Source organism: Arachis ipaensis, chromosome B2, assembly GCF_059453495.1.
Source record: "Arachis ipaensis isolate K30076 ecotype BB chromosome B2, ASM5945349v1, whole genome shotgun sequence".
In the NCBI taxonomy this organism is placed as follows: domain Eukaryota; kingdom Viridiplantae; phylum Streptophyta; class Magnoliopsida; order Fabales; family Fabaceae; genus Arachis; species Arachis ipaensis.
The window spans coordinates 8,128,055-8,144,614 of NC_142437.1; the positions used below are offsets into that span (position 1 = coordinate 8,128,055).

Sequence of the window (16,560 nt, forward strand, 5' to 3'; positions counted from 1 at the left end):
TACAAAGATAAAGGCGGTTCCCTTGAAGATAAGCTGACTTCACTCAAGATAAGATAAGATAAGATAGGATAACTAACTTATCTTATCAGAAAGGTCAGCCCACACTACTATAAATACACTGGAGCATCCAGGTATAACTCATACTCTGATTCTACATAAAACCTGTTTAATACCCATGCTAACTTAGGCATCGGAGTCTCTTGCAGGTACCCCCACCCTCCGGTGACTAAGAATCAGCAGTGCAGACAGTCCAACAAGTCGGACACGACGACTCCGGCCGCCACCTACTAGCCGGACACATCATCTTAGACCGGTACAGAAGATCTCGTCCGAGATCGACCTACAGTTTCAGGTAACCCTCGGAACACTCGTGCATATATCATGATGTTGTTGGGTACTCAGCTATTTACCGACAAGTCCGGCAACCATATTCACATCAGATGGCTTCCATACGTTGCTAGGCTTGAGGAGATGGCTACCTACAGCTGGGGGTCTGTAGCACTAGCATGGTTGTACCGGTGCATGTACCGAGTGGCGAACAGATATGTGGTAAAGTTAGCGGGCCCACTTCAGTTACTTCAGTCCTGGATCTTCTGGCACTTTCCTAGGTTTAGGCCTGCTGGGTATGATACGTGCAGCTGGCCCTTGGCCTCGAGGTACCGTTCTTAGACCTTTCTATTTCAATTTAAAATAGTTGATTAAATGTTCGCTTCTTATGTTATACAAAATTTGTCACACTTTTAATTAGCTGTAACACCGATGTGAGATGCAGGTGGTCAGGTTACAACCCTCCCGGTGGCGAGAAGGGACCTAGAGTGCAGAACTAGAGACTGAGGCTAGACATGTTACAGGCCACCGATGTAAGTATACTAACCGGCTATGTTTATTTAATTAATTAAACTTTATGACTTTAGATCATGGATTGAACTGAAAAATTTTGGAATATTTCTGCAGTTTATCTGGATGCCCTATAGCTCTCCCGAGGTACTGCAGGTTGTGCATCCGGAGGTGTTGGAGCCTCGGCATACGGCGATGTGGCGATCTGTGACGTCACTAATCTACTTTGCCGTGATAGAGTGGCATCAGATAGATAGGGTTTTACCGCAGTTCAGCGGAGTCCAGCCCCGTCCACATCCCGCCCTGAACATCGACTTTCTGATGTCGAAGGACGGGAGATGGGGTGATTGTTGGTTCCCATCGGCTCTTCAGTTATGGCATCTTCATTGGGAGAGCCGTGCTGACCACGTTCTTCGGTTCGATGTTGACCCTGGACCAACACATGATTACCTGCAGTGGTGGAGTCAGCATGGAAAGAGGTTTCTGTCACCAGAGATGTATTTGGGTGATCCAAGAGCCGTTCCTATTCCTATGGAGGCGTCGCAGAGGGGTGCTGGGCGAGTTCCCGACATGGATCGTGTTGACGAAATCCCGGATAGGCGTCGGGTCGAGAGGAGAGCTCGTGTAGGGACACGTCGGAGCCAGCGAGAGTGGAGGTGGCTGGACCAGGTTATGGAGGAGGGTGATGGGGACGGCCGCCCTGGAGGAAGACGACGAGGCCACGGAGGCAGACGGAGAGGGCGTGCTGCGGCCGACGATCACGGACACCATGGTCATGACGACGATGACGATCAGCACGGGCCCGTGGGTGGGGACGCTAGAGGGCATGCTGCAGTAGGGGGTGTTAGTCCCCATCATGTAGGGCATGGAGGTGAGTGGTACGGCTCCGGTATGGGGGACGGGACAAATCAGGGTGATGGTGGACTTTGCTCAGGGCCGCTAGGCAATTACTTTGTTGGTGTCCCTGCCGATGATCAGACACTTCAGGAGAGTACGCCTTGGGTTAGCCCGGGTTCGATGTTTTCAGACTTCCTGGCAGCTGACGGGCTTGATGCGGCATATAGCGGTTCACACTTTCTAGATGAGCTTACTGCCATCATGCAGGAGGATGATGCGGCCCGTCGGTGTGGTCAGAGTTCCGGCACGCCTGCACCGTTAGCTGTCGATCTTAATGAGTCTCCTTCGATGCCAGTTGCTGACCCTTTTGCATTGGGTGGTACTCCTCCTTCCGCCTATACTGCTGCGTCACATTCAAGTGCCGGGCCGTCTGGGGCCTCCGTTCAGCCTAGGCCACCTGCACAGCCTGCCCCGGACGAGGAGGATGATGAGATTGAGGACGAGGAGCCGCTTATCCGGAGAGGCCAGAGGACACGGGTACCCCGTCGTTGCTTCATCGGTTCGCATCTTTTTAGATGATTGATGTATCTTGTATGGCTTTTTTTCATGTTCATTATTGTATTTTAGCGAACTTTATTATTGTATTTTGACTATTTATGTTTCGGTTCGTTAGAATTTTATCATGATGTTGTACTTTGAAAACGGCATTTCAATGCTACTTTCGGTAACTATGTTATTGTAGAGCTTTTCTTTGCATTGTGTTTTCAACAGACTTCTCGAACAATTTTTTCTCTTAATCGATCCTCTGTAGTGAACCAACATTACAAAACGTGAACATCCTCACTAATTCGAACTAGCACATTTCAAATTGACCAATGTGTAATTCGAAACACCCCAATTCGAATTACTACTAGTGGCGAAACGTGCATAGTTCGAATCAGCATGTTTCGAATTAAGTGAAGCTAATTCGAATTGCATCAATTCGAATTACGTTGGATGCATGCGTGTAAGTAGTTCGAATTGCACTAATTCAAACTACATTCAAATTGAGTTCGAATCGTGGTGATTCGAATTACATAGTTATGCACATTGGTTGATTGGTTGATTGCTGAATCAATTTTTTCATTAGCTTATTCGTGTAATATTAAACCAACTATGGCTTATTTTGGTTTTTGACCCTTAGTATTATTAAGTGTCAATATCTATATGGTATAAAATAATCCATATAATATTAATTAGGCAAACTATTAAATAGTTTTTTTAACTTCGCTTTTGACCTAATCTCCTTTTTTTCAATAACTGCATCTATAAGTATGTGAATTTTTTTAAAAAAATATATACGTATGTAATTTATATTATTATAATTATCTTTAAATACTAATTTTTTTTATTACGAATAACGATCTCTATAGATTGACTCTCATTCTTATTACCTCTTTAGAAAGTGTTTACACTCACAATTCAAATCTTTATATACTCAAAAAAAAAAAAAAAAAAAAAAAAACAAATCGCACATTTCTGCTGTGGATAAAAAAATTTGACTATTCCGCTAAAAAAAAGTCTCAACCTATTGTGTGTATATATAACCTTTTACCTAAAAAATACTAGATAATTTGAAATTTAAGGACAAATTTAAAATTTAATATTACTATAATAAATACTTATAAATAATTTTTTTGTTTCCTAATTTGCTTACACGATTTTCCTGGTTTTTCTACATCAATATTAGGTAATAGCTTTATTTTTATTTTTATTTTTTACCAAAGATAGGAGACTCAAACCCGCAACCTCTTAATTGAGTATGGAAAGACTATGCCATTTAAACTATTACTCATTGGCTAGATAATAACTTTATGCAATTATAATTTAGTTGATAATTTATACATAAATATAATTAAATATCTCCACAACATAGTTTGTAATAACTATACATAACATTACACTGATTTATCATCTGATATTTTAACATTTAGATAACTTTTTTTTAGATTGTTTTTAAACATTTAATATTATTTAAAAATATTAATTAATGACTGAATACATAATATAGATTTATAATTATTAAATAAGTCAATTACATGAATTATAGATGACGTAAATTAAAGTAAATAAATAATAAAGTACCCATAAACCTAAAAATATTATAATCCTAAAATTTAAACTCTAAATTCTAAAACCTAATCTGACAAACGGTATCTTTACATCCTATACCCTAATTTAAATAACCCTAAACCTTAAACTTATACATTAATAGTAAATCTAAAATTCTAATACCTAATTATATCCTAGAGCTTAAATACAAAATTCTAATTCAAAATTACTAAACTCTAAATCCTGATTCCTAAATATTAACCCTTATTCCTAATCTAAAAATTATAAATTTTAAATTTTAAATTTTAATAATAAATCTTAAATTTCAAACTATGTACTGATTTAGAGTAATAATTATAAGTCTTAATTTATTTTTTTTATTATACACCAAAAGAAATTATTATAAGTGTTCATTTATCTTTTTAATTTAAAATTTTGCTCATTTTTAATGTAACGTATATAGAAAACAAACATAATTTATCAATTTATTTTATCTATTGTTCACTAATTGTAATCTTGTTTTAATATCATGTGTTTATAATTTTTCAAAAGTTATATTTAAATTAATTAATAGAAAATATTTTTTGGATAAAATAAACAATAATATAATTCTAGATTTAATAAAATAAGATAGCAAAAATTAACAACGTATAACAAATTAAATCCAAAAATTACCATTAAATTAAACCTAATTCTAAGTATGGGTGACAATAGAATGAGTAGGGCAGATTTTTGTCTTACTCATCTTGTCATACAATAATTATGCCATTTCTATTCGTAGATGATAAAAAATTGAATTCTAATATATTCTTGTAAATATTCGTCCCGCCTATATCCGTTTTTATAATTATTAAATTTAATAAATAAAGTTAAATTTTAAAATTTATATAACTATTATCACATACATAACATAAATTAAAATATAAATTTAAATATAATATTATTAATTATTTCATATATATTATATATCGAGGGAAATATTATCTAACTCTGTGGCACCCCACAAAAAATCTGCCCGGAGCGGATAATTATCCACTCGGGCGGGTAAAGATGAAGCAATTCCCCGTAAATTTGGGTAGTGTTGTCACCTCCAATCCTAAGTCCTCTCCACTTCAGTTCAAAATCCAGTCTCTCCCTCAACTCTCACAGAGACTCAGCCCATCTCCACTCTCCTCCTCACCGTCGGTCAGCCACTCCACCTTCGCAGTCCCTGTCTCACCCTTTCTCTCCCTCGCTGTCGCAGCGGCCGTTGTTCATCGCCCGTCGCCCACAGTCACACTTCGAAGCTGTTGTCCGTCGTCCTTCGCGCAGCTCGCACCCGCTGTCATCCTCCGCGGTTGAGCTGAAACTGAAAAGTGAAAAGGGAACAAAGAACTCTAGCACCCCCAGCCCCCCGCAGCCACCGCAACCCCCGCACCCACCGGAGCCCCCGCAGTCACCGCAGCTCCCGCAGCCCCACTTCGTTGTCATCGCGGAACTCTCCTCCGCTGGGAAGCTCCGTCGCCAAGGTAATTAATTTGTCACCGATTCCAACATGCATGCTTACCGTTATATAATGTTATTGTTGGTTAATTGATGATTATATGATGAAGCAACTATACGATGCCGGAGCAAGAAAAATGTGGGTTCTGAGTACATTGCCATTGGGGTGCTTTGCCAGGAGGTAGAACTGCAGCAGGAGGACCTTTAAGATTGTGTTCTGATATTGTCAATGGAGAAGCTCAATTATTCAATGGTCAATTAGCATCGACTGTTAGTTCTTCGCAAGCCACTTTCTGGTTCTACCTTTCAATTCATTGATTTCTGTGCTGCACTGCTCAAGATCATACAAAATCCTTTTAGTTCAGGTTAGTGTGGCTCTCATGTGCTATTTAATTTGGTGGCAATTGATAATCACCATATCATGTATGTTTTAAATTAATTAATCATTTCAGGGTCTATAAATGTTGCAAACGGATGTTGTGGGACTGGACTGGTAGGGATTGCAGTCACATATAACTTAGCCCTTTCAATTCATTGATTTCTATGCTGGAATTAATTGAGTTGTTTATGCTATGATTCTGATTTTGAATTGTTTATGCTGATTTTTCTGATTTGTTGATTTTGGTTGTTTATTTGTCTGATCTGAGTTGTTGAAGATACTGTGGTGCAAAGCTATGTTGGAATTTTTCTTTGTTTATTTTGATTTTTCTGATTGAGTTATTTATGCTGATGTTTCTTATTCTTATTTGTCATTTATGAGCATTTTTATTTTTATTAGTTATAAATTTTGATGTTTGAAGATGTTTGTGAATTTTTAATGATAAATTATGGATAATTTATTAGATAAAATTGTAAATTTTTAAATTTTATCAACTTAAAATCATTAAATTTAAATAATTAAAATTATATATTAAATTTTTAATAATTTTATTTTATATTTAATTAAACCAGTTAAACTCCGGTTGAACCTCTGAACCATTGAACCAGTCACTCTACCGGTTCATTGACCGGTTGGTTCTCGCAACCTATTTCGCAAGTAAACTAAGAACTGTGCTCTCCATTTAAATTGAGAAAGGATTTTATACCAGTGACTAGTTTATTTTCTATTTTTGCATTATTAGTTATGTTTAAGAATTAATACTTGATTGTTATTAATGTATTTGTGAAGGCTTGCTTTTGAATTTTTAATTTAAGCTTATTTTTTGTAATTTTATATTTATATTTAATTGTGATTGGATCCACCGGTTCAACTAGTGACCCAATGATCCCGTCTTATGACCGGATTGATTACCAATTCTCATAACTATGCTTAGCTCCACTTGTTGTAAACAGTTAACAGTTGAGTTGAGAATTGCTGCAATGTCATCTCTTGTTCAGCACTTGCAAGCTCCCACTTCCATCCCTAAAACCCTGATCTCGATTTTCTCATTCTCTTTCTCCCCTCCCTTCCTTTCCACTATTTCCATCTCCCGTCGGACACTCCCCTGCTCCGCCCTACGCACCACCCATGACCGCCACGAACCGTCCCACAAACTCAACCACCTCGAATTTTCCGACACTGACAACGAAGATGAAAACGAGGAGCTTGATGTCAACGCGCTAGAGCAAGAAGCCAAGGACGCTGTCGAAGCTTACTCTACCTCTCTCTCTCGCATTCTCACCATTGGTCACTCTACATTTTTAAACTCTCCTTTTCATTTTGCTTATTCACGAAACTCCTCAGTAACTCTATTTTTATTTTTCTTTGTGTTTTTTGTGTTTGGTGATTTCAGATGACGAGAAAAATGATATTAAGCAAACAGCTAAAAGACACAAGAGGGGTAAAACCGGAGCTAACAATGTCAGGGTAACATTCAGCTTTGTTTTCTGAATTATGGAACTCTTTATATTCTGGAGGAATCTGAGAATACAGGAGCAGTTGCATGATTGTATGTAGTTATGAGTTCAATATCTTTAAGATATTGAAATAAAATAGGTTTTGAAAGAGGTTACTGATTTGAATGGCAGATCCCTGACAACCTTCTCCCAAGAGTTGCAATTGTAGGGAGGCCAAATGTTGGCAAATCAGCCTTGTTCAACCGTCTTGTTGGGGTATTTGATCTTTCTCTGAGCTTTAAATTGGGAATTAAAGTTCGTCTGTGTTTTTAAAGTTGTCTTCTTGCTGCTTACATTGTTAGGGAAACAGGGCAATTGTGGTGGACGAACCTGGGGTGACTAGGGATCGCTTGTATGGTAGGTCCTACTGGGGAGACCGTGAATTCATGGTGGTGGACACAGGCGGGGTTCTTACTCTTTCAAAATCACAAGCTAATGTTATGGAAGATCTGGCTATTACTACTACAGTTGGTATGGATGGTATTCCGCTTGCCACTAGAGAGGCTGCAGTTGCCAGGATGCCATCAATGATTGAGAGGCAAGCGGTTGCAGCTGTCGAAGAATCATCTGTTATTGTTTTCGTTGTTGATGGTCAGGTATTTTGATGCTTGCATAAAATATTTTATTTTTTTCACATTGAGTCTATTGTGAGTCATGACTGATAACATCTGGGTTTTATGTATATTAAGTGTGTCATATGATCTTGTTTTATTAAACTACTCCTGATCATCACCCGAAGATCATAGTTGATTATGCTAAACAGGCAGGTCCATCGGCTGCCGATGAGGAGATTGCGGATTGGCTTCGTAGAAACTACTCAGATAAATGTGTCATTCTTGCAGTTAACAAGTGTGAATCTCCACGCAAAGGAATTTTGCAGGCATCTGAATTTTGGTCCCTTGGGTAAGTTATATCTGTGAGGATTCCCTTCCATGGGTGAGTCATTGGGTGGGAAAGTTACATGCTTGAGTCATGATTAGACACAATTCAACATGATCATGATACACTCATATTTTTATGGTCTCTTGGCATGGATATCGTGGACTAGATATACAATATGTTATGTTTGCTTTTGATGTCATTTTTTAAATGTGGTTTTGAATTTGCCTTAATGAGCATGAATTGTTTGTGGATTGGTTTGAAGATCCAGTTGAGGTCTGAGATGGAACTGATTAATTTTGCCAACATTTAATCACGCAGACTCTGATACTGTGTTAAAAAACTCTCTTCCAAAAGCTTAAGCCACTGGTTATGAGCAAATGAGTAGTTTTGAATCTAACATATATTACATGCTACTATATCAGGTTTGAACCAATTCCAATATCAGCTATATCAGGCACTGGAACTGGAGATCTTCTTGATCTTGTTTGTTTAGGGTTGCAAAAAGTTGAGGTTGGTTTCTATGAAGATTGAATTTTCTTCTGTATATATCATTGATAATAGCCAACTTTGGGTCCTATCTTTTTTCATGTCACAAGAAGTTGGTTTGACTAAATCATGCTTTCTCCAAAACAGTAACAAATCATGGGCACTTCATTGAAAATATTATAATTACCATCATAGATCAGCTTGTTTTAATCTTATTTGAATCCCGAGCTTGTTTAATTTATGATTTATTTTTGCAAAACAATAGGAGCCAAACAATATTGATGAAGAAGAAGATTATGTTCCTGCAATCTCAATTGTTGGCAGACCAAATGTTGGCAAAAGTAGCATTTTGAATGCACTAGTTGGTGAGGACAGAACAATAGTAAGCCCTGTCAGTGGCACTACACGTGATGCCATTGATACTGAATTTACCGGACCAGATGGCCAGGTTTGATTCTTTTGGTGACTATCCAGTAATTCAATTTTTGTGAAGTTAATGACTACTCAATAACTTGTTTTATGAATTTATGCTGTGAGAATGAAAACTAGGAAGGATTTGTTAGTTATAAGGTTTTCCCACTTGGTTCATATGGCTAATTTACTTGGACCATAATTATATTTGTATGAGCTTTTTGAATTTTAGGTCAACATGATAATTGACTTCTGGTATTCTTTCTGTAGAAATTCCAGCTTATTGATACTGCCGGAATCAGGAAAAGAGCAGCTGTAGCCTCAGCTGGAAGTACCACAGAGGCTTTGTCAGTGAATAGAGCATTTCGTGCTATTCGCCGTTCTGATGTTGTTGCCCTTGTAATTGAGGCCATGGCTTGTATCACAGAACAGGTTCTTGATAGATGCTTTTATTTTATGTATTCTAGTTCATAATCAATTTTCATACACTGGTTATTCATTTATTTAATTTATTTTTCCTCACACATCTATGAATATGTTTTGAAGGACTACAAGATAGCTGAAAGAATAGAACAAGAAGGGAAAGGTTGTGTAATAGTTGTTAACAAGTGGGATACAATACCAAATAAGAACCAGCAGACTGCAACATACTATGAGCAAGATGTCAGAGAGAAGCTTCGAATACTTGACTGGGCTCCAATTGTTTATTCTACTGCAATAGCTGGCCATAGTGTTGACAAGTATGTTTTAGCTGAAATATTATTGATAAATTTAATCTGCATCATATACGAATCGTTCATTCTGTGACTTACTCCATCTTTTCCTTAAAAACAGGTTCACCCTTCTGCGGAGTTCATCTTTATAAATAAATATCAGCTTGAAATTGACATTGTGAATGAGCCCAATTTTTTATATTTTGTTGAAATTTAGGGTTTGCTATATAGGGATGGTGGTAGTTACATAATCTCCATTGCATAACTAGTCTATACTAGACTAGTACTACCAAAATGATTTCATAAATTATTTATAGGGATTGAGTTATGCTCATGGCAATGGACTCAGCTATTTCAAACAAATTCTCTATTTCAGTTACAGCCTTACAGGCTTTCTTTTCTCCCTTACTATAGAGTGTAATTAATGCTTTAGATCAATTATGGTGGATAGGTTTCTTGGAGGTAGACAATAATTTAGTGCCATATTTGTCATGATATTATGACTTACTCAGGATTGAAATCTTTTATTGGAGTTGATCCTCTGAGAGAATTGCTGATTCCCTTTTGCTTTTTTGAACAAAGGATTATTGATGCTGCTAGTGAGGTTGAAAAGGAGAGATCAAGAAGACTCGGAACTTCTATACTAAATCAAGTAGTGCTGGAAGCAGTGGCTTTTAAGCCTCCTCCTAGGACACGAGCTGGTAAAAGAGGGCGTGTTTACTATTGTACACAGGTATGTCCATGTAATGATGCTTGTAATAGTTGCTATTGTATGCCTTTAGCTTAGATGTTTGTATGAATCCCTGTTTGTTGTCCTGTTGCCTTTATTTTTAATGCCGGAGTATTGCCCTTTGCATTTGTTAAAATGTTAAAATGAATAATATATTTTACCGGTGAAAACTTTTACCAATGAGAACATGAATGATATGATTAATGCCAACTGGATCAATCATGAGGTGGGTTGTTTCTACTTGACATACTCACAAGTCATAATGCAATTTAATTACTTGTTATCATATACACTCTTGCTGGGTGTTGTTCCCTTGCAGGCTGCTATAAGGCCCCCTACATTTGTGTTCTTTGTCAATGATGCAAAACTTTTTCCTGAGACTTACCGCCGCTATATGGAGAGGCAACTGCGTACTGATGCTGGTTTTTCTGGTACACCCATTCGGCTTTTGTGGCGTAGCAGAAGGAGAGTGGGAAAAGATGAAGGTCAGTGTTTGAGGTGCTTGTGATATCAATTATTTATTTTCTTCTAATTTGTTTTCTGTTTTCCTGCTTTCGATCATTTTCTAATTTTCTTTTGTCTCATCCCCTAAAATGGTTCACGTTAAGAATGTTAAGAATGCTATGGACATGAATATATGAACTTGCTAATTGATTTTCTCACAGGCAAAGCACAAGAATCCAAATGAATCTTTCAACAATTGATTAAAATTTGGCATCAATTACACTATAAAGATCAGACATTTTATCATGGAAAAAGTGGTTCTGGTTCTGTTTGTGTTGGTCAAAAAGAAGGAGTCTTAGAATCAGCAATACCAAGATTGCTCAATACGTGCAAGCTGAAATCTATCAAGACTATTGAAAGCTCCAAAATGATGGGAAATGCGCCTGAAATGTGGATGATACTAACTTATTTATAGTGATCAGGATGTTTCTGTAATCCTTAAGCATATTCAATCGTCAACAAATATATTGTAAATTTATGTATAGAAGTTGTTACATCAAATATATGTTATTCAATTACTAAGTATTCAATCTTTTTAATGCTGAACATGCAATTAGTGATGGTTAAGCAAATTGTTACCAAGTAATTGTTACCTTTATGCCATATAAGCTAGGCTACATCTTACTTTGGCACTTGGGAGTGCAACACAGCCAAGTGACTTAGCCAATCACCATCAGCAAGTACAACACAGGAAACATCAAAACTTACAATTCTGACCGCATTAACTGTCTAAGGAAAGTAGGTATGGTATGAGGATCTCATTGACATCTTGGTTATGATATACTAAGTTCTTTTATCTGGAGAAACGATATTTTCATTATTTTGTTTTTATAATCTGCGGGCCTCAAACACATTTGTTACCCAACATACTAAGAATAAAACTTGATTCAATACAACAAACCGAAACCTACACCCAAAATATTTGACAATATCCATTTGGAGCTAACAAATTAATTAATAAACTACCATAAGCATTAAGTATAGTATGATTTTCTAATGTATCCAAGCACTTCTTCCTCTTTATAATCGGTAACTACTATATTTTCATACACTTGTAGTTGTAGGAACTTCAATTTTGTTTACTTACTAGGCATTAAACTTATGTGAGGGAATCTTAGAACAACGTTTGAATAACTAGAGTTGATTCCGTATCACCCAAAACTACGGATTCAAATTGCAGAATTAGTGATATAATTCTCATGTTAGACTACCTATATTATACTCTAAGTACGGCCTTTTTTCCCAATCCTGCAATAATGCAAAATACTTGTGATAAATTACCGTTTGATGCGCACTAATAATGCTAAACTTCCAATAACTACACAAAAGCTTGGAATAAGTTCAGACCAAACGATGCAGAATGCTGAAACGATACTTATTTACTTTCGAGTTACGTGACGAAACATTTAAAAAAGCTCAACCATCTTCATTCGATCAAATAACTATATTATAGGGTCCCCAAAATTTGACAAAACATACAACTATGAATAATGCAAGCTGTGCAACAGACACAGTGAAAATTCTAAAATAAAATTGAAGCAGAGGTATATAATAAAATTTTGGCAACATTACCATACTTAAATCTAACACAGTATCACTAATATAGAGAAACAAAACTTTTGGCAGCCTCCAGTAATGCCGAGAAACTTCTCCAACAACGAGCATAAAACAATTTCCCCTGCTGAGAAAAAATGAAGAACCAACTTATAGGATCAGAATAAATGTATGTGCAAGGGAAAACTAACTAGTGATGAAATTTTGGCATGTCAGCATTCAACAGCTACAAGAGCATGCATGTAATGAAATCTAATGTATGTATAAAATAAACTTAACTACAGAAGTAACTTTGGCATGACAGCAGTCAACAGCTACAGAAGCATGCAATGAAATCTAAGGTTTGTGGAGACTTAGTAGACTTAGTAAAGCAAGATGCACAAAGAATAAGACGTAAAGGCCAAAAACATTACCTTTTTCAGCGCCTATCGGTTTTTCCAGTGGAGCGCTTTCCAGAAAACAAGTGCTTCGGCTTAAGAGTTGGTATGACTCTATCAGCTTCTCCGCGGCGAGCTTGCTTGTTTCTCTTCTTGACAGATTTCTTTGCAAGTTTAATCGCCTTGATCTTTTGTGCAGAGTCCTTTAAGCCCTCTCCGGGCACAACTTCATGTGGAGGGCGAGATACAGACCTGGATCGTGAACGTGACCTACTCAGGCGCTGCTTCTTGTCGGGTGTATCACCATCAACATCCATACTGTCTCCACCATCAGGTGACCTGTCCCTCTTCCGACCTCTCCTAGAGACAGACCTACTTCGCATTCTCTGGATTGCCAGACTAGGATCAAGCCCCAGAGAAGACAACTGCCTTCCCATTCTCTCAGATGTGAATTTCTTGTCTTTGTCAAATTTCCTAGGAACAGTTGGCCGGCTCTCCGCATTGCTCTTCTTAATCCTATGCTGTTGGATGAGCAAGCTTTTCTTTTTTCTAATCTCAGCTAAAGCTGCTTGCTGTTCTGGAGTCAACTCAGCTCCATCAATCTCAAACTCGCCATTTTCCTCTTCTGCCTGTCTTATGCCCTCTTCTCTTTCCAACTCTTCAACCCTTTGGAGAATATCAGGATCAATGAAGTCATACACATTGTGACCATCCAAAATTTCTGGCAGTATATCTTCTTTCCATTCATCATTAGCCAAAATGTAATGCTTCCTCAAGTTCATTGAGTATACACCTGCTCCACCATTCGCATTCTCCATATCCTTCTCGGTTTTTCTCTTTTCCTTTTCAGCTACTTCTTTTGCTTTAGCTTCCAAAACAGCCTGAGGAATGCATGGTGGCCTTTCCTTCTGGTCACGTTGTTTTGGTATCGCAACATGAAACCTATTCAAGCAGTCATTAATTTTCTTTGACTTCATCTTCACCTCCACCCTCTGATTCAGTAGCCTCTCACATGCTGCATTTTTCACAGAAATCACCCCTTCTTCTGTCAAAGTGCTCATGGTCAACAACACACTGTCATCACTTGTTGCCTCACCTCCTTGGCCAATTACAGTCTTCAAGGCTTCGGATTTCATCTCGATGACCAGCTTCATGTCTTCCTCAGATATCCCCTCCAGTGGTTGCAAGTCGGTCTTGTTGCACACTATGATCAGCGGCTTGTTCATAAACAAAGACTTAATGCTGTGAAATAGAGCTGCCTGCTGAGCAATACTATAACCACAAGACCCAGATATATCCAAGAAAAACAGTATTGCAGCTCTCAGATGAGCTAAAGCAGTAATACTGCACATCTCAATAATATTTCGATCCTCAAAAGGCCTGTCCAAAATACCCGGTGTATCAATTACTTGGTACCTCAGGTATTTGTAGTCTGTGTGGCCAACGAACAGCGACTTTGTGGTGAAAGCATAAGGCTGCACATCCACATCAGCTCTTGTAATTTTGTTAATGAATGAACTCTTGCCAACATTAGGGTAGCCACAAATCAAAATAGTCCTGGTGTTTGGATCTATCGACGGAAGCCTAGCCATATGTTGCCTAACCTGTTCGAGGTAAGCCAAACTCGGGCCAATCCTCTTGATGACAGTGCACATGCGACCAAGAGCAGCAACCTTCAGACACTTGCACCGGTACAGCGAGTCACCATACTTCAACAGCTTCACATAGTCTTTTGCAATCTTACCAATAAGATTCCTGGCGGTGTTGATCTGTCCAAGTGCAAGCTTGTAATGGTCTTTGTTGTAGAGCACGTGGAGGAGATCCCCGTAGAACGGGTGAATATCATCGAGGCGAGGAAACTCATCAATGATGGTAGAGAGTTTGTCATGGAAATTTTGTTGAGTGTACTTCACTTTTCGCATATAAAACTGACGAAGACGGGAAATTGCATATCCTTTGTGCACGACGGTTGGTGTCTGGCGCTGGGTACGGGAGAGGATGATGTCAACAAAGTCCTTCCCGTTCGGCACTACCGTAATCTTCTTGAAGTTATACTGCACCATTGTGTCGAATCAACCTATCCCAGACACAGATTAAAATGAAATGCACAAAAAAGTGGAGGCACTGCAAGAATCGAAGTTTAAAACATATTCCCACACTAATTGATCAATAATACTAGTTTTAAGCAGAGAATGAGGAGATAGCATAGCTAATCATTCAATGATTCAAGTTATGAAAGGGAGAGCTTTAAGATGGTTCAATCATCGCTAACAACCAGATATGCGTTCAATCTTGCCAGAATCAAGCAACAATTCAGCAATCATCAACCACAATTTCATATCTAAAATCAGTAACAACAGAAGTTATATATGATTGCAAATTAGTAATTACAATGAAGCAACAACACAAATTCGGCAACAACAGAACCAACTGCAACAACTAAAAAACTTCATGCCAACAATAACTTCAGAATCCAATTTCAGAACACAAACTCAGCTCAGAATCTTAAAAATTAACTAGAAAATAAAGATGAAACTGAAGAAGAAGTGGCCTACCGGTGAGACGCCGGGGGAGGAACAGCGGTGACAGAGTGAGCTCGGAGGAACACGGCACTGACAGCGACCTCGTAGAGATAGAGAGAGAGCTTGAAGAGAGAGACGCCGGGAGCCGAGCAGGAGCAGTTCGCGATGGCAACGAGAAGAGCTCCGAGCAGAGATTCCACGGCGAGGAGAAGATGGTGAGTGGCAGAGACGTTCGGCGACTGCAGCCTCTGTCGGTCACAATTCCGGCGGCGACGGTGAGCTCTGGCCGAGGAGAGGAGTTCGGCGATGGTAGGAGCTGCAGCTGGTGGTGGCTGGCTGATGAGTGTTGATGATGAGTTGATGAATCAAGGGACTAGGGAGGCCTTTAGGATTAACTGGTTAAGAGAGGGTGAGTGAGTGAGTGGAGGCTAGAGTTGCCGTTTGAGCCTTTGGAGTTTGGAGGCTAGGGTTGCTTCCTGATTCAGGAAGGGGGCTGGAAGGAGGAGTGAGTGAGCGAGGGTGCTGCAATTTAGTTAGGGTTTTTTTTGGAGTTTGAAACAAAACGGCGCCGTTTGAGGAAATTTTTGAAAATCGGTCAGTCCTGATTCGATTTGACTGACCGATTCGACTGTTTAACAACGGTTTTTAAATTTGACCATTATAATTTTTAATCGAACCGCAAATCTTATCGGTTCATAATTCAATCAGTTTGAACCGATTTTCAAAACTTTGACAGGAAGTAAAATTGAGCGAAATGTGAATGAATAGAGGCAAGAAAATCAAAAGTAGGACTTATCTTGAACTGCATTGGTTCAAAACGTATGCTAAGAAATGAAAAAAGGGTTCTAGAGAAGGTTTGGTTGGAGGTGGCAGCTTGCTTCAATACCAACACCTTCTTGTTGAAAAAGTATAGTTGTCAGAACCGAACCAATTTTAAACTGATCAAGTTATCAGGCCACTGGGTTACTGGTTCAACCAATAGATCACAGGTTGAACCAATTAACCCGGTCTCATGAAAATAAAAATATAAAATAGTCAACATAAAACAATATATATACAATAATATATATACAACAGCAACAACATAGAACAGTAATAAACAATATATTACACTATAAAATAAAAAGTTGAATAATCTGCTAGGAATTAACAAGTTATAATCAATCAAATATAATCAATAACAAATTTATAATTCAATTCAATTATAATACAAATTCAACTCTAAATCCCACTATATTCCCATCACATAAAATTACTAA

The 16,560-nt window shown here is 38.1% G+C and overlaps 3 protein-coding genes across 9 annotated transcripts; 2 read left to right on the forward strand and 1 right to left on the reverse strand.

Annotated features, from left to right (window-relative positions):
* The first annotated feature begins 381 nt into the window (after window positions 1-381).
* LOC148572950 (uncharacterized) lies at window positions 382-2,253 on the forward strand. Its single transcript, XM_088505588.1, has 3 exons — window positions 382-549; window positions 828-860; window positions 955-2,253. The coding sequence occupies exons 1-3, from the start codon at window positions 382-384 to the stop codon at window positions 2,251-2,253; spliced, it is 1,500 nt and encodes a 499-aa protein (XP_088361714.1).
* Window positions 2,254-4,764: 2,511 nt separating this feature from the next.
* Window positions 4,765-11,370, forward strand: LOC107624757 (uncharacterized). 6 transcript variants are annotated; one of them, XM_016327212.3, is made up of 15 exons: window positions 4,833-5,273; window positions 5,426-5,612; window positions 5,700-5,740; window positions 6,580-6,913; window positions 7,020-7,093; window positions 7,255-7,338; window positions 7,425-7,718; window positions 7,886-8,025; window positions 8,427-8,514; window positions 8,756-8,938; window positions 9,172-9,333; window positions 9,448-9,641; window positions 10,197-10,347; window positions 10,664-10,829; window positions 11,010-11,370. In XM_016327212.3, the coding sequence occupies exons 4-15, from the start codon at window positions 6,607-6,609 to the stop codon at window positions 11,030-11,032; spliced, it is 1,866 nt and encodes a 621-aa protein (XP_016182698.1). In that variant the 5' UTR covers window positions 4,833-5,273; window positions 5,426-5,612; window positions 5,700-5,740; window positions 6,580-6,606; the 3' UTR covers window positions 11,033-11,370. The 6 variants fall into 6 exon arrangements, with proteins under 6 accessions (XP_016182696.1, XP_088360848.1, XP_016182698.1 ...); XM_088504718.1 differs by having other exon boundaries at window positions 4,837-5,273; window positions 6,561-6,913; XM_088504720.1 differs by having other exon boundaries at window positions 4,839-5,273; window positions 5,358-5,612.
* Window positions 11,371-12,253: 883 nt separating this feature from the next.
* LOC107624758 (nucleolar GTP-binding protein 1) lies at window positions 12,254-15,905 on the reverse strand. Of its 2 annotated transcripts, none has more exons than XM_016327215.3 (3): window positions 15,335-15,905; window positions 12,816-14,856; window positions 12,254-12,526 (listed from the first exon to the last, which is right to left on the reverse strand). In XM_016327215.3, the coding sequence occupies exon 2, from the start codon at window positions 14,840-14,842 to the stop codon at window positions 12,821-12,823; it is 2,022 nt and encodes a 673-aa protein (XP_016182701.1). In that variant the 5' UTR covers window positions 14,843-14,856; window positions 15,335-15,905; the 3' UTR covers window positions 12,254-12,526; window positions 12,816-12,820. The 2 variants fall into 2 exon arrangements, with proteins under 2 accessions (XP_016182701.1, XP_016182700.1); XM_016327214.2 differs by having other exon boundaries at window positions 12,254-12,529.
* Between the last annotated feature and the right edge of the window lie 655 nt (window positions 15,906-16,560).

Excerpts from the sequence above, each read along its gene's own strand:
- LOC107624757 (XM_088504718.1), top strand. The coding sequence starts at position 5,709 with ATGTTGCAAACGGATGTTGTGGGACTGGACTG. Across the intron at positions 7,719-7,885 it reads TTTTCGTTGTTGATGGTCAG|GCAGGTCCATCGGCTGCCGA; the intron begins GTATTTTGATGC and ends TATGCTAAACAG. Across the intron at positions 10,830-11,009 it reads GAGAGTGGGAAAAGATGAAG|GCAAAGCACAAGAATCCAAA; the intron begins GTCAGTGTTTGA and ends ATTTTCTCACAG.
- LOC107624758 (XM_016327215.3), bottom strand. The coding sequence starts at position 14,842 with ATGGTGCAGTATAACTTCAAGAAGATTACGGTAGTGCCGAACGGGAAG.
- LOC148572950 (XM_088505588.1), top strand. The coding sequence starts at position 382 with ATGATGTTGTTGGGTACTCAGCTATTTACCGACAAGTCCGGCAACCAT. Across the intron at positions 550-827 it reads GAGTGGCGAACAGATATGTG|AGACTGAGGCTAGACATGTT; the intron begins GTAAAGTTAGCG and ends GTGCAGAACTAG. Across the intron at positions 861-954 it reads ACATGTTACAGGCCACCGAT|TTTATCTGGATGCCCTATAG; the intron begins GTAAGTATACTA and ends ATATTTCTGCAG.